Source organism: Trachurus trachurus (assembly GCF_905171665.1).
Source record: "Trachurus trachurus genome assembly, chromosome: 17".
Taxonomy (NCBI): domain Eukaryota; kingdom Metazoa; phylum Chordata; class Actinopteri; order Carangiformes; family Carangidae; genus Trachurus; species Trachurus trachurus.
The window spans coordinates 3,638,624-3,656,272 of NC_139900.1; the positions used below are offsets into that span (position 1 = coordinate 3,638,624).

The following is a 17,649-nucleotide window of genomic DNA, read 5'->3' on the forward strand; positions in this document are numbered from 1 at the left end:
CTGTAACTTTTAAAGGAGGGGTATTTGAGAAAATCTGAATGGTCTGAAATAGCAACAACAACTGAAAAAAAGTCATTCTAGACCATTATGATCTGTGTTATTTTGTTGATGGACTCCCTCCTTTGTTTCAGACTGATATATCAACAACCATTGGTTCAACTTTTGCTGTTATGGATGACTTTTTAATTACTATTAAAAAAAAACTTTCATGTTTTGTGCAAATTAGTGAACCGTACAAACAGGCAAAACCTACACTGTGAACAGGGTAAACAACATACCTGCTTAATTTTAGTTTTAAGATACAAACATGCTTTTCTTAAAAAGCTCAGGAAACAATACACTTCCATTTGACTCTGATTTCAGGAAACCAAACAACTTGTAGAAACCACAGGCCAGAGTACTGTAAATGATGAAACATATTAAAGATACAGAAACTGTGTGGGAAAATACCCCCCCTTTAAATGCGGAGATAAATTCACCATCCTGATGGTACGATAAAGTTTAGATTGCTACATTGTCTGCAAACGCTGCACAGGTTCAGATATGCTGTAGTGGGTAATGTTTTAAAAGCACTTCCTCAGAGTAAATTTATTTTTATCCTTGAGCTCAGCTTGCTGCGGGCTAGTTTTAGAGCGTTTATCATTTTGCCTTCTCTAATGTTGGATGATGCATAAAAAACTATTAAATTGCAACCCTAACCCAAAGCGGCTGCTTCTACATGAGTCTTCTGACATTTTATTTTAGTCATTTTATTTCAGAGAAAAGCAACAGTGTCTGAAGTAGAGTTTGACCAACATCTGGCATGTAAACTTTCTGCTATTTGCTGTGTGGATGAATGATCTAACATATAAATATTTAGCTTCTGTCACATCCTGGATGGGGTGTCAGTTTGACTAATGTTTAAATTAGCTCTGCTAGAACCAGCCTTACAGTTGCAAGATGCTGAGGATACATGATATATGATTGTAAACTTTAATTTGGAATCAAGTGTTTGACTTCGATAGGTGCAGACTGAAAGATTTTATCTTCTTAGCATCATTGCACGGCTTTGAGGCCTTTTCTAGCAGATGAGTTATGTCCACGGTCTTCTATGTGATGATGGAAGTGCAACCTCAGGTGGCAACCCGAGGTGGAAGACTTGTGAAAGATTAACACTGTAAGTTGGCCTGATGTAAGAATGTGAATCGAGTAAACAAGGATTGTTGAGACAAAGGTTCAAGTTGAAGAGGTTTAAATGGAGAGGGAGCAGGTGAGGTAGGACGTAATGCTGTGGAGGACACGAGGTGTACAGGTAGGCCTGGGCAGAGAACAAAGGGTTCAATGTCTCGAAGGTCCAATTTAAAATTTGAGTAACGACAAAAACACCATATTTTCTTGAAAGAGCACATATTTCATATTTCCAGAGATAATGGAAACGGAAAGAATTTCACCTCTTTATAATAAAAAAAACAGATTTTAAGAGTTCAGATGAATTATTTTTATTTATGTTTTTTGATGAATCCAATTTATTTGTGCATTTTTATCATTTTATTATTAAAACATAACAAGATCAATAAAAACTGATGAATCCCATGACCTAAAACTTATTGTTCTAAACTAAAAGAGAGAGAGAGTTGTGATTCTGAATACTAGAGGAAACCTTCAGGGGATTCTTGACCTGTGGTACAGACAATGCAGAGGGTGATGGAGGATGAAGGAAAGGTAGAGCAGGGAAGTGTTTTCAGTTCTTAAGTGCCTCAGTTTACTGTGATCTGTGCATTGTCGGTTTGGTCTGAAATTTAAAAAAAAGAAAAAAAAAGTCAGCTTTCTCCTGTTTCCAGAGACTATTCATGTGTTCTGGGTCCCTGACACAGTTTAAGGCTCCAAAGATCCTCAGATTGACAGAAATAAAGACCATAATGGAAACTTTGATGAAACTCTATATTTCCTTATCATCAAATCTCATGTGCAGAACCAGACCAACAATAAATGTCTCTTACTGTGTGTGTACCAGTGTGTCTAATGCATCTTATTCCCCTGTGTCATAGAGTTGCAAACTATTCAGTCACATGGGCAACACGATCCATCGCCATTTTTAACTCAATGTAGATCACAGGTCACAGTCCCAGACAAAAGTTCTGTTTTTTTGCTGTTCCAGTTATCTGATAAAATACTGTATTAATATAATTTAAATCTGAACTCTCCAGGTCTGGTGTCTCTAACCCTCCTCTCCTCCATGTGCATTTGTTTCCAACGAAGCTGGTGAGAAAAATGTAGCAGAGTTCAGGTAAAAAACCTACAGAGTTCCTCTTTAAACATATAAGTTTATATAGTTTTTTGTAAAAATGCCCCATAAACCCTCTGTGCATCACTCTACAGCCCTACACCAAGACACAGTCTCAAGCACGAGTGGATCAAACAGCTTTTATTGTCACAGGTGTTCACACTGCACAGTCTCACAGAGCGTCTCGTCTCCATTAAAAGCCAAATAACATGCAGCCGTCTAAAAACAAACGTTTCTACAGTAAATCTGAGCCGAGTCCCATCAGTCTGGTTCCTCCACAGACTCCCATGATCACGTGACCGAACCAATTCTCACATTACTCACGAGAGGTTTTGTTTCTGGGAGGAAAGTTTAAATGATTTCTCATCAATTGTCCCATTCTAACATTTTCACATTCATGATTCAGCTCCTTCATCTCCTCTCCTCTGGTTGTAGAAGACAAACAGGTGATGAATGGACTGATAATGTTTCAGCTTCCTTCAGATCTGGACATGAGTCAGAGATGCTGTGTACTTTTACTACAAGTACAAAAAGCACTACAAAAAAAATCTTTATCTTTACAAATTACAATTATATGATACTTCAGACCATATCTGTGGTTGTGCATGTTACAAGACCAAACCAGAGCTAAAGGAGGAGGAGGAGGAGGTGGATGTGGAAACATGTGCAGCATTGATATGAAGGTGAAGTTGTTTGAGAGCAGCTGAAACATGCAGAAGGACAGGTATGGTCTTCCATTCAAATCTCAACTTGTTCTACCACGAACTCTGCGGCGACTCAAACTCCCAGCAGCCTTTGCGTCAAGACTTCATCGAACCTACTCGACTCTCCCCGTCCTCTACTTCTCTTTGGGCGCCATGTCGTCACCGCCCGACACGTTCCCCTCCTCGTCCTCGTCGTCGCCGGCCATGCCCTTCAGGTAGGAGCGCTTGAACTCCTGGAAAACCATCTCCTCCTCCGCCTCACTGCAGACAACGGCAGAGCAACGGAGTTCACAGACAGAAACTAGACACACACACACACACACACAAACACACATCTACTCACAGGCCGAGGTGAAGCCGAGCAGTGACCGTTGACGGTAACACGGCATCAAATGGTAAAACGCTGACGTGTGGTGAGGTCAGTGCTCTGATTCATTCATAGGAATTTTTCATTATTTTTTCTGACACGTCCTCCAAAAGTAAATGTTCGATCTGATTTCATTCTTAAAGGGATAGTTAAACATTTTGGAAAATTCACCTGTCACCATAATCCCTATAGTCTTAAGAGTAGGTGTTAAATTACCTTTAATTATTGGTGCAAGCTGTTTTTAGATCGGCGGAGCAGAGACGCAAGCTCTGCACAGCTTTCCCCTCATCAAACTCATCAAATACACAATCCAACAACTCCACAACGCTCTGGTGGACAAGTTGTGACCTGCACATTCACCAGGCTATGAGATAATAACACAACGTTACAAGACAGAGTTGTTTTAGAGGCAAATACAGCCGGAACTACATTCCAGACACGGCTGCTGGGCGGAGGGATTTCAAAAGCACAAGTAGTTCAGAGTATTTGCTTCATGTGTTATAATGTTACATCATTATACATGATTATTTTACAACTTGTCCACCAGATCGTTTTCGAGTTGTTGGATTGTGTATTTAGTTTGATGAGGGACAAGGAAATACTGAGCGCCTCCGTTGCATTAACTGAGCAGCTCGCGTCTCTGCTCAGCCAATCTGAAAACAGCTTGCACCGACAGTGAAAGGTAATGAACCTACTGCTATGACTATAGGGATTATGGTGATAGGAGGATCTGACTAAATGTTGAACTGTCCCTTTAACCAGGTTACAGATTCTTTATTGTTCTATTCAAAGAACCTCTGAATGTTAAAGTCCTGTTCATTTTTCCCACAAGTTGGAGCCACACAGGGAGAAAAGGCCAGAGTTTCAGCCTCTCCCATCAAATATCTAAATTCATTTGTTCTATCTGCTATTGGATTTTTAAATAAGCTGTTGCAACTTATAAAATTTATGAAACGGAAAGGTGAAATCCGGCAGTCTGATTGGTTGTTAACTGTGATATAATGGGCGTATACCACAGCTGCGATTCTGAAGCCTTATCACAGCATATCACTCCACCGCTTCACGTCGGGCTGAAGAACGGCCCTTAGCTGTGGTATAATGAGCGTATACGGCCTGTTATGATGTATTGCTTAATTATACTTATGTTGCAAACCAAACTGCCCCTCAGGGACATTAAAAACTGTCAAATCAAATCACTGATGTCCCAATTCTTCCTTCAGAGGCTGCCTGCATCTAAAGTTTTTATTGTGCCACAGTGATTCATTTCAGACTGATCCACTGACCTGATAAAACAGAGTCTAATTTCTCTGATTTATCTAGGATTTTAAAAGTCAAAAGCAAAAAGTCAAGTTCAGTGTGACCAGCAACAGAAAAGGTGTGTGAGGGTCAACGTACTGTAAACCTTCCCTTATTGAGCTGTCTGACCTTCATCTAACCACAGAGGGAAAAACTACAGGGAAAAAGCTGCCTGGAGATACAGGGAAAGGACATCCACACAGAGGGAACCTGACACCACAGAGGAGGAGGAGGAGGAGGAGGAGGAGGACACAGGGACACAGAGGGAGGACAACAGAGGGAAAACGGCCTAAAAAGAGCTGACGAGGTGATAAAAGAGACGGGAACATGATCTCTGTCCCTGAATGGACTGAACAAGCAGCACAGACAGAGGACAGTTACACAGACAGGACGGTCTGTCCTCGGGGACTCAGATCTGATTTTTTTTTAATACATTACCTCTCCTTCACTGTTGGCAGCAGGAAAAGACACAAACACACAGAGGTTAAGGTCAGTTTGTCTGTCTGAACCGACCACCACTACACCGTGCAGCTGCTCTGCTCCAGATGTGGAACAGCTGCTCAGACACACGTGGCCTCACCTGCATCAGGTTTAGGATGCATCAGTTTGAAGGGAACCTCCAGGCCAACCTCACTGCAACACAAAAAAATGACATTTAATGGAAGAATAAACACAAGTTAATGATGATTATTGGATAATTATGGTCTATACAAGAATATTTTACAGTTTCAGACTGATATGACGAGTATTTGGCCCACATTGAGAAAAAAAAAATCACGGACTTCAAGAATTAAGTCATAAATTTACAAGAATAAAGTCGTAAATTTACAAGAATAAAGTCGTAAATTTACAAGAATAAAGTCATAAATTTACAAGAATTAAGTCGTAAATTTACAAGAATAAAGTCATAAATTTACAAGAATAAAGTCGTAAATTTACAAGAATAAAGTTGTAAATTTTAATACTTAATGACAATGTGGTGCTGATGTGCCAAAAGATTAAATATCTCCTTATTTGTGAAACCTATACTGAAGTAGGACAATTCCACGAAATGCTCCACAGCTTCATTTTAACAACTCTCCTCCTCTAAAACAACAGGTTAGAATATTATGACATTATTCTCGTAAATTTACAACTTTATTATCTTAATATTATGACTTTATTCACGAAGTCTGTGAAAAAGTTTTTTTCTCAATGTGGCCCTAATAGTCTGTACAGTATATATATAAAATATGGTTGTTAAAAGATTAAAACACAGCTCCAATGAAAGACAAGTTTGGCGTGAACATCCACATACTGGTGTTTTCTGCACTCAACTATAATTCTCATTTATTTCCTAGAAAACAGAACTCAACACACTTGAACTGAACTGAGCAGCTAGTATGAATGAAAACAAGTAAATACAGAATGAACTCACCTTGACCCCATCATCCTGTGAGCGCCGCAGAGACAAAGGGTGAAAGTCAGAACAGGTAGAAGACAAATCAAATTACAGAGAATAAGAGACTCTGACGACCAAACAAAAACCTGCATTGATACGTTGATTTGACACCAATGTCATTGTTGCTATGACAACTTTTCTCTACTGTTTACATCCCAACAGGACGTAGATCAAACGGCATCTTTTACCAAACGTGAGAAAGAAAAATAAGAAGCTGCTTCAGGATGAATTTGTCTTTAGAGCTGCAACAATTCATTGATTTATCGAACAATAATCGATTATTAAATCAATCGTCGACTATTCAGATAATTTAATAATCAGTTTGAGTCGTTTTTTAAAAAGAAAAGTCCAAATTCTCTTATTCCGGCTTCTTAAATGTGAATATTTCTGTTTTTTTTGTTCCTTTATGACAATAAACTGAGTCTCTCTTTGGTTTGTGGACAAAACAAGACATTTGAGATGATGACGTCATCTGGTGGTTTGAGAAACACTGATTGATGTTTTTCAACATTTTTTAACATTTTATCGACCAAACAACTAATTGATTAATTGTTTAAATAATCGACAATGAAAATAATGGTTAGTTGCAGCTCTACTCGTCTTTGTGTGGATGAATCATCAGCAGCTGCTTCACTGAATCACACACACACACACACACACACACACACACACACACACACACACACACACACACACACACACACACACACACACACACACACACACACACACACACACACACAGACTCACTGACCCTCCAACGATGAGCTTCACCATCACTTTGTATGACACCATGATTCCCATCACCTCCTTCAGGACGCCCTCCTTGATGCTGAGACAGAGGGAGGAGGAGATTTAAATGACCTGGTGAATCAGGAGGAATCGAACACTTTCTGTGTGTGTTTCATTCAGTGCGTTTACATGCACAGCTAAGTGGAGCTCTGCTCTCAGCTCGATGTGAGCGCCTCGTTGGACTTCTGTCCTTGTCCCAGTTCACATGCAACAGAGAAAATCTAATAACTGACGGTGGCGACAGCAGCGTTGTTAAATAAATAACTTAGAGAGGTGGTTCTCAAAGTGGGGTCCTTGAGAGGGTTGAAGGGGGTCCCCAACTTTTTCTTGAGATTTTACCACTTTTTCCTAGATTTTTTAAAAACTTTTTTTTGGAGAAATCTTTACCACTTTTTTTTTTTTTTTTTTTTTTAAGAATTAAAAAAAAACTTTTTCAAAGAATTTGTTTTTGGAGAATTTTTACCACTTTTTCCTGAAATTTCTGTACAATATTTTTTCAAGAATTACATTTTTTGGTAAGTTTTTACCACTTTATTTTTTTTTTATTTATTTATTTTTTTTTAGAATTTTTAAAAAACTTTTTTTTGAGACATTTTACCATTTTTTTCTAGAATTGTTTTTGAGAAATGTTACCACTTTTTTCCAAATTTTTTTTTTGAGAAATTGTATCACTTTTCTTGAAATTTTAACAACTTTTTTTGTTTTTTTTAGAATTTGAAAACACATTTTTTGAGAAATTTTACCACTTTTTTCTAGAATTGTTTTTGAGAAATTTTACCACTTTTTTCTGGAATTTTTTTTAAACTTTTTTTTTTTTTGAGAATTTTTACCACTTTTTTCTAGAAATGTTCAAACGTTTTTGGAGAAATTGTATAACTTTTTCCAGAAATTTCTCTACAATATTTCCAAAAATTCACACCATCTCTGCTACACTATTGTGGAGCATGCACACATGCATTGTCCAGTTTCAGTCCGATTAAGGTGTTTACACATGCAGAAGAAAATCAACTTCCAATCACATTATCTGGGTGTCTTAGTCAGATGAGGAGATCTGATGAGTTAATATGAACTTCAGCTGTCCAGTTATAGTTGGATTAAGGTAATAATTTGTTTTTTTTCAAGTGTCATGTAAACGTACTGACTGTCTCTGAGTGTTTTCTCACATGCTCGATGAAGCCAGGTTGGTGTCCTCGTGCTTCAGTTTCCCGTCCAGAGCGATGCCCCTCCTCTCCCTGTTGTTGGCCAGCACTGGCAGCACCTTGTAGACCTTCTCCAGCGTCCCTCCTGCAGGCACCGAGTCCCTGAGACACCGAGAGACACAGTCACACAAGTTGCAGACAGAGATACTGGATCTGAACTGGAAGGAAACGATGAAGAGCACGAAGACAAACTTAATCTTCATCGGTCTACCCTCCGGGTTTATAACAATGAACAGGATTGGCAACACTTTACAATAAGGGTCCCTTAATTAACGTTAGCTAGTACATTATTAAGCATTAATTAACTGTTTACAGATATATTAACAATCATTATTATGTATTACTTAGGGTTAGGAAACACATTAATTAAGGTAGCTTATTAGTAAGCAGTTAATGAATGTTTACTACTAGTTAGTTAATAAATTAAAGGTTGAATATTGAAATTAGTTATCATTATGTATGCATTGCTCATCATTAATTAACACATTAGTTTATATATTAACGCTTAATAATGTACTAACTAACGTTAATTAAGGGACCCTTATTGTAAAGTGTTACCACAGGATTTTGTGTTTTGAACTGAAACTAGAATAAATTAAAACTTTGGGAAACACTGAAGTCCAAACCATTGGGAAAAAAGGCTCTCACACTGCAAAAGTCCAAACAATGGTTTAGTTTTGTCCGGACCAAGTTTGGATTCCATGGTCTGAAGGGGTTTCACACTTGTAAATCTGGTTTTGATCAAATGGTAAAGTCTGAAAGTCTGGATCAAACGAGGTCAATGTGAAGCCTCCTCACACTGCAAAAACTCAACATCTTACCAAGAATATTTGTCTTATTTCTGGTCAAAATGTAATTTCTAGTCAAAACAAATCTCATTATACTTAAAATAAGACTTTCAAGCATATTTTCAGTTGAAATAAGTAGAAAAATCATAAGTGGATCAAGTTTTTCTTCCTTATTACAAGCACAAAAAACCTGCTTTCAATGGCAGATTTTTCTACTTATTTCAAGTGAAAATTAGTTTGAAACAAATGAGAATGATCTCAAACCAAGTTCATTTTTAGGTGATGAGTCTTATTTTAAGTGAAAAGAGTTTAGTTTTGACTAGAAATTAGACATTTTTAGAAGAAATAAGACAAATATTCTTGGGTAGATTTTGAGTTTTTGCAGTGCAGAGCAACAACTGACTTCACTGTACAACAACGACGACACTTCTCTCTGTAACGTTGTGTTGTGTTGTATTGTGTGTGTGTGTGTGTGTGTGTGTGTGTGTGCTGACCATTACCCAAACTCCTCGATGGCCACGGATTTGGCGTAGCAGTCGTTGGAGTACAGGACCACCGTGGAGACCTGGTCCACTGAGGGAAGACAAGAGGAGACACGTGGACCATGTTTAGACTGAGGTGCTGAATTAAATAATGCACAAGGAAATGTTCTCTTTTAATATTCTATACTCTTCTTATTAATATCTCCAGATATTTCTCTATTTCATTCATCTTTTCATTTGCCATCCATCTGTGTGTTTTGGCATCACTGCAAATTATTTACACAGCATTGCAACAAAGTATAAATGATGATTACTATGTGGAGATTGAGAGCACAATTAATCCCTGATGGTGTAATGCTGGTAGTTGTGCTGATGGACTCACTGGGGACTGCTTTAGAGATCTGGAGGTAGGGATGCAAAATTCCGGGAACTTTCAAAGTTGGAAACTTTCCATGGGAATTAGCGGGAATATATGGGAATTAACGGGAATATATGGGAATAAATGGGAATAAATGGGAATAAATCTGACATTTATTGGTGAGGGTGAGTACTATTTTACTCAACATTCATGTTTTTGTGGTTCAGTAAAATAATTGATTGTTCATACAAGAATTAAAGAATTGATAAAGTTCTACTCACAAATAAATCTGTTGAAATGTCATGTTTTTTAATTGTATTATTTTGTATGGATGTCTGCTTGTGACAAAACAAAATATTTACATTTATGTTTGGATATGATACAGTTTGTTTAAATTAATTACCCCCAATTTCCAGTTAATTCCCATACATTCCCAATAATTCCCATACATTTCCATAATTCCCATAAATTCCCATAATTCCCATGGAAAGTTTCCAATTTAGAATATTTCCAAAATTCCCCAGCTTAACTTCCCATAGAAAGTTTCTGGAAATTTTCCGGAAATTTACTGGAAATTTTCCACCCCTTTGCAACCCTATCTGGAGGTAATTTTTGTGAAATGTCTCAAACACAAAGTCTGTGAGTCATTAATTTCATGATGATAGATGAGCCTTAGGACATCCTAAAAAAAATTATAGCCATAGAATTTAATGCTTTAATTCTTGGAAAAAAAAAAAACCCCAAACCATCAGAATAACACCAGGATAGTTCTTCTTAATCGACAAGGTGAACAGTTCTTGTGTCACAGAGCAGCGTTTACCACAGACGATGATGTTCTTGATGTTTTTGTTGGAGTTGTTGGTGACGCTGACGTGCACCTTGATGACCTCACCGTGGTAGTAAAGCTAAAAGACAGGATCAGACAAACGTTCCGTCAACATCATATGTTTCAGTCCACACCCCCGAGGAGCTTTGATCAACAAGAAACCCTGCCCTGGTTCTTGCATCGCTGCACCCCCATTTCATCTATCCATCCCTGACAGTTTTTTATTGCGCACTGTAGCACTGTAGCACTTTATCACTTTATCACACTGTACTATATTTTGGTTTTGTTGTGTTCTCAACCCATCTTAGCACAACTCCATCAAGAAACCCTGTCCTGGTCTTGCATTGTTGCATCTTCATCCATTGTATCCATCCATAAATAGTCTTTTTTTCTTTTTTTTCTTTTTTTATAATAGCGTCATGTTAATTGTCTCTCTTTGTAGTTTTTTTGTCAGTTGGTTTCTGTTGGATACATGTGTGTTCTTCCTGTTTTATGAATTCTGTTGTTATGTCCTTGTGTTTATTTAATGGCTTTTAACACCTTGCCAGTAGGACTACAGTCAGAAACTAGCTGTTGGCTAACACTGGCACTTTTACATTTTATTATGTCCATTAATGTGCATTGTCCTCCTTAAAAAAATAAATAAAATAAAATAAAAAAATGAAGAGACCGACCTCTTTATCCAGACTGGCCTTGACGTGCAGCGGTTTGTCAGACATGACAAAGTCCCTGGTGGTTTCAACAGAGGGCGCCACTCCCTCCGTCTCCTCTGGAGCGAACTGGACCTTCCTGAGCATCAGCTTCACTGTGCTCCTGTCGGACAGAACACAGGGACAAACATGTCTCATAATTCAAACTTTTTTTACCCCAGTGCTACAAATAAATTGACCTAGAAATCTGTTTTTATTACTTTTAAAGGGGAATTTCTTTTTTTTTTTTTTACAATCTGGACCTTATTTCTAGCATAAAATACAATAATTTCTTCACCCAGATAACTTTGGTGTCATTACAAGTCGTTACGACGAAATTATCTCCAACCGAGAGGCGCGTATATCCGTATAATGGAGTCTACAGGGCAGCAGAATGCAGCCTCTAAATAACACATTATCTGCAGAGAAACTCCTTCATTTCACCAATATTTAGTTCTGATAGGCTAGTGCTATTCCCCTCTGAGTCCGGGGTTAGCTGTTATCAACATCCGGGGTCTGTAGGTTGACCTACTGACCTCTGACCTGGATGATGTCATCTCTGAGCGCTGCCCGGCTCATTCTGATAATAATCATTCTGCTTCGGCATTCAGGTCCATTTTTATCAGCTCATTTTGTTCTGACTAGTCGGAAACACGCAGAAACGATTCATAGTATTAGCAGTAGCAACTTTCAGGTAAACAAGACGCACCGTGTGGCGTTATTAGGTCAACCTACAGACCCCGGATGTTGATAACATGCCACCACGGGCTCAGAGGGGAATAGCACTAGCATATCATAACAAAATATTGGTGAAATGAACGAGTTTCTCTGCAGATAATGTGTTATATAGAGGCTGCATTCGGCTGCATTCTCCAATATTTTGTTATGATAGGCTAGTGCTATTCCCCTCCGAGCCCGTGGTGGCATGTTATCAACATCCGGGGTCTGTAGGTTGACCTACTAACACCGCGCGGTGCGTCTTGTTTACCTGAAAGTTGCTACTGCTAGTACTATGGATCGTTTCTGCATGACTAGTCAGAACAAAATGAGCTGATAAAAATGGTTTAGTGGAATGATTATTATCAGAATGACCTGGGCAGCGCTCAGAGATGACATCGTCCAGGTCAGAGGTCAGTAGGTCAACCTACAGACCCCGGATGTTGATAACAGCTAACCCCGGACTCAGAGGGGATTAGCACTAGCCTATCAGAACTAAATATTGGTGAAATGAAGGAGTTTCTCTGCAGATAATGTGTTATTTAGAGGCTGCATTGCGCTGCCCTGTAGACTCCATTATACGGATATACGCGGAGCTAATTTCGTCGTAATGACACCAAAGTTATCTGGGTGAGTAAATGATCGTATTTTATGCTAGAAATAACGTCCAGATTGCAAAAAAACAGCAATTCCCCTTTAACAAATGTAATTGTTTCTTCCATATTCTTAGACTGAGACTCACCGTTTCTTGACTTTAGCGTCCTGACTCTCAGCGCTGAACGCTTTGATCTCAAACTCCACCGCACATTGCTGCAAACAAGGAGAATAAGTGTCTCAATCCTGTAATGAGATCACGTCATCAACAGCAGCTGATAGTTTTTGAGTCTCACCTTGCCGACATCATGTGCCGCCGGCTGGAGAGCCACCGAGCAAGGCAGGTTGTCAGGAAACTGAGAACAAAGACACATCAGTCAGCCACCAACAACCTTCAACTCTTCCACGTTTTGGTTCGGCAGCTTTCACACCAACTTCCTCACCTCAAAGAAGAACGGGTAGGCGTTATTTCCCAGCTTGCGCAGCAGTCGCGCCTGCGTCTTGGTGTGGATTCCTTTCTCGCGGTCCTGCAGCGGCGGGTAGACCTGGCGGGTCGACAGGTACAGCTCGCGGCGGAAAGCGATTCCCATCACGTCCATGTCGTCTCTGCCGTAGCGAAAGGTGCAGGACAGAGTCACGAACACTGGAGGACAGAGCAAAGACACCGTGAGCGTCCAAGGTCTTTTTTCTTTTTAAAGAAATCCACAAAGTCTGATCTTAAAGGGATAGTTCAACATCTTGGCAAATTGGCCCATTGCCATAATCCCTATAGTCATAGCAGTAGGTTTGTTACCTTTAATTGTCGGTGCAAGCTGTTTTTAGAACGGAGGAGCAGAGCCGTGAGCTGCTCAGGGCTACGCTATGGAGGCTAAGGGAATTTCTTGGTTTTTCCTCATCAAACTCATCAAATACACAATCCAACAACTCCAAAACGCTGTCGTGGACAAGTTGTGACCTGCACATTCACCACGCTATGAGATAATAATGGAACGTTACGAGACGGAGCCGTTTTAGAGGGAAATTCATGCAAAACCGCTGATGCGCGTTGCCTTCAGGGACAGTTTTTCAGCAAGCAGTCTCTGTATTTACACTGTATTTACCTAGAAAACGGCTCCGTTTCGTAACGTTCCATTATTATCTCATAGCGTGGTGAATGTGCAGGTCACAACTTGTCCACGAAAGCGTTTTGGAGTTTTGGGATTTTGTATTTGATGAGTTTGATGAGGGAAACCAAGAAATTCCTTTAGCCTCCATAGCGTAGCTATCTGAGCAGCTCACGGCTCTGCTCCGCCGTTCTAAAAATAGCTTGCACCGACAAATAAAGGTAATGAACCTACTGCTATGACTATAGGGATTATGGCAATGGGCCAATTTGCCAAAATGTTGAACTATCCCTTTAACTGCGTCAGTAATTGTACAATTGCACACAAACACTGCATCACATGTAACAGTCTACTCAATGGCTGTAAACAAATGAAAAAAAAAACGTGAGGCACAACACAACGAGCAAAAGCTAGGATGACATGTGTGAACGTGTGTCCTTCTTTAGAAGATGTATCAGCAGAATGTTTTTCAAAATAAGGCAACACTGGGATGAATAATGATTTTAAAATTAACAGTTAAGTTCAAACTCAGTGTGTTTCTTCACAACTTTGCAGAAACACACAACTTCAATTTTCAGGAGGAGGTTTATCCAGCCTCATAAACCACTGGAGCCTTTATAAGGTTTAATCAAAATCAAACTGAACTTAATAGTCACTCAGTCACTCAATACAACATCAGTGTGCAGTCGTATAAAAATAATTAAAAAAGACATGCACAAACATAATTAGTGGATGTAACAGTTGATGTAATGGACATCAAAGACATAACAAATATGTCAAATATAATAATTAAGATTAAGTCCAGAGGAAATACAACTTAGACTGAAAACAACCATCATGTATCAACAGCTAAGTGAGGTGAAGGAGTAGTGTGTGTGTGTGTGTGTGTGTGTGTGTGTGTGTGTGTGTGTGTGTGTGTGTGTGTGTGTGTGTGTGTGTGTGTGGACACTGACCTTTCCTCCCCTGCAGAGCCTCAGGATCAATGAGGATGACGCCATCTAGTGGTAGAAAAAGAAAAGTTCTTCAGGATTTAACAATAAAACTTTATGGAAGTTTGTATTTTTCAACCACAATGATCAAAATGAGTCACAACTAAACTGTAGGAGCCGGTTTTGGCTTTTATTTTTTGTGTATCTTGGTGGATTTTGTTTTCATCATTTATCTTTGACCGTGACATGCAGGGCTACGGTTCGAATTGTCTCTGGTAAGAACAAGGAATAAATCCATTTTGATGAACAGTGGACTTTCATGTGGACGGTGGTTTAATTGCACCCATGCACGCGTCAAGTTAAGCTCTATCAGCAACGGTTACTTTCCTTTATTTTACATTTTTGAGTCAGAGAAAAGGAAGGTCAACACATAAATAAACTGTGGTATAATTCAAGTCCACTTCATGCAATGTGATACTTTACTAAAGTTGGACTTAGGGGGGAAGTAGGCACACAGGTCACCACTAACTCCTAAAGAATAAGTTGTTCCTGGTTGCAGGTTTGTTGTGCGTTACCTTCAGATCTGCACTGAGAGAAATGGGGTGTTGGAAAACAAACTCACCCACTGGATCCACGGAGTCGACGCGGTCCACAAAGTCTCTTTTCCCCATGTAGACTCCGACCTGTAGCAGCAGGACAGGCACTTTGAAAATCCAATGACATTAGCAGCATGCAGGTCATTTACACACTTGATTAAATCTAATTTCATGCTTGAAAATTAAATTTGCAGGTTGTCTTGTTCGACAGAGAAGCAAAGTGCTATGAGTTGAAGAAGAAAACGGCAGCAGCTCAAATATCTGAGATTAGACGTGAAACACTCGGCTGTAATCTGACATGAAGCTGTCGGTCACGCACGTGGATCAGCTCGGCTCACGTTGTTGTGACTTTGTGCTGACCTCATGAGGATCAGTCAGACAAGCAGCTGAACTACTTTACACAATTGAAATGCAACCGGGCGGAAAATTTTACTCAAAGACAAACATTTAAAACTGATCCACTTCACCGGGCCGTTAATGCTCCACCAGCGTGAGTAGAGTAACCTGTTTCAGGAAGGAGCTGGAGGGTAACGACTGGCAGGATGGAGTCTGATACCTGCTGTAAATTCTTAATACTTCATAATATTTCACATCAATGATGTTTCACAAACCTGGGTTATCTGTAAATAAATCAAATCCTGGCTGCACACCGCTGCATCTCTACAAAGGGCTTCAATGATAGAGATAAAGCAGCTCTACCCCTACTTGTTCCCCAACAACATCCAAGATATACAGCAATCATGTTTAAAGTGCTTGGTCTTCCAGAGGTTAACCTGAGACCATCTTCATGTCTGACTGTTAAACCAAGAGGATGTCCACAGTCTGTTTGTCTAACTCCACCCTTAAAGGTGAGTTGCATCCATTAAACCAGAGCAGTGGGATTGAACCAGTAACTGAAGGTGTGGTGGTGGGTGGTATTATTTGATCTGAGGTGCTTCACTCACCGACTTGTCCTTGCAGATCTTCTTGAAAACAACACTTTTTGGACTCATGTTGGTGCAGATGGAGGGCAGCGGCTCAGCAGCGCCTGACGAGAAGAACCAGACACACCAACATCTTCAAACGTTGAGTTTAAGCTCTGACCGTATGTTTGTCTAAAACTGGTCAATGGACCTTGTCCCAAACACAAATTTATCTGATGATTTGTTAAACTTGTCCATTGGCTGTAACTAATTTAGTTGAAATATCTTTTTTCTTCTTCTTTATTTAGGTCTTCAACCTCTTTGTGAGACTCTAATGTCATTAAACAAACATTAATTCCCTAAACTGACCATTGGGTTAATATTATATTAATCGTTATGAACAAAGAACTTGCTCTACTTGCCAGTTGCAGCCACTTTAAACCAAAATGTGTCTGATGAATTAACTCCATAAGAAGCTATGGAGTGACCTCCATAAAGCAGCAACCACTTTTGACAGCCTTTGAAAGTAGCTTAATTGTAAGGCAAAACTGTCAAAATGTTCTGGTATTTTAAATGACGAGCAAGTCATCAATCAAAAACAACCGTTCCGGATTTGTTTACTACAACGTTAAAGCAGAAGTGAGTGATCCGGTCGTTTTCGCTAATGCTGCGTTCCAGGCCGGCTTTTGAAATCGTAAATTACAGCTTCAAGTCACAACTTACGACTTTGTAGCGTTCCAGGCAACCCACTCGTGTTTTTCCGACCTGTTTTACCGGTGAAAGTCACTATAACGGCCACTCGTAACTTCCGACCGGTGAACTCGTACCAGATCGAACTGGTACAACTTCACGGTCGGAAAAATACGAGTTTCCTTGAACGCACCATAACAGTCCTCGTCCCTACGTCACCACATTCACGGCGTTCCTTGGCTGCACACACAGCCCTGCATGCCGTTCTCTCTCCTCATTGGATAAAAACTGTAGGATACGATAAATGTTTTCTCCTCGGCTCAGAGCAGAGCAGAGGGACTGACAGACCCGTGTTTCGGTCCAAACACTCTATGTAAGTGATTGCTGTCGGAAGATATAACTATTTAAGACTTATATTAACACAAATATATCACTCACTTCTGCTTTAAGATGTGTTCATGTCGATATAGCCTGCTAGTTTTCAAACTGAAACCTAAATGAATCGTGTTAGATCAATACGCCATCGCTTCAGATCAATATCATATCAATACTTCAACTCTTCAGATCGACACCTGTGACTCTGGACCTGCCAAAGTTTCACCACCAACCCGTAACACCGACATTTCCTCAGAAGCACAGCCGCCTCAAAGACCTCAACACACCGCCAACTGCCAGCGGTTTCCGCCGGAACTACTAGTCCGTGTCGAAACAGTCGGCGCCTGTACTGAGGATTATCACCAGAAGCCTGAACGGACACTGTAAGTTAAGTATCAATAAATTGTTGTATTTTCACTTTTGAAACCCATTTCCTTGATGTCGTTAGTCCTCCGAGCTGTGGCGGAAGCAGAAACCTCAGCGCAAAACAGCGAAACACCTGTGAACTCTTTTCAAGGGGTTTGGCGACATCTAGTGG

General features: G+C 39.7%; 1 protein-coding gene across 1 annotated transcript; it reads right to left on the reverse strand.

Moving 5' to 3' along the window:
• Positions 1 to 2,547: 2,547 nt before the first annotated feature.
• saga (S-antigen; retina and pineal gland (arrestin) a) lies at positions 2,548 to 17,433 on the reverse strand. Its single transcript, XM_083991556.1, has 14 exons — positions 17,309 to 17,433; positions 16,089 to 16,171; positions 15,171 to 15,231; positions 14,573 to 14,617; positions 12,960 to 13,159; positions 12,813 to 12,872; positions 12,665 to 12,732; positions 11,191 to 11,329; positions 10,511 to 10,595; positions 9,351 to 9,423; positions 8,027 to 8,164; positions 6,814 to 6,903; positions 5,201 to 5,263; positions 2,548 to 3,228 (listed from the first exon to the last, which is right to left on the reverse strand). The coding sequence occupies exons 2-14, from the start codon at positions 16,134 to 16,136 to the stop codon at positions 3,102 to 3,104; spliced, it is 1,197 nt and encodes a 398-aa protein (XP_083847682.1). The 5' UTR covers positions 16,137 to 16,171; positions 17,309 to 17,433; the 3' UTR covers positions 2,548 to 3,101.
• Between the last annotated feature and the right edge of the window lie 216 nt (positions 17,434 to 17,649).

Excerpts from the sequence above, each read along its gene's own strand:
- saga (XM_083991556.1), bottom strand. The coding sequence starts at position 16,136 with ATGAGTCCAAAAAGTGTTGTTTTCAAGAAGATCTGCAAGGACAAGTCG. Across the intron at positions 14,618-15,170 it reads CGACTCCGTGGATCCAGTGG|ATGGCGTCATCCTCATTGAT; the intron begins GTGAGTTTGTTT and ends TTCTACCACTAG. Across the intron at positions 12,873-12,959 it reads CCTACCCGTTCTTCTTTGAG|TTTCCTGACAACCTGCCTTG; the intron begins GTGAGGAAGTTG and ends CTTTGTTCTCAG.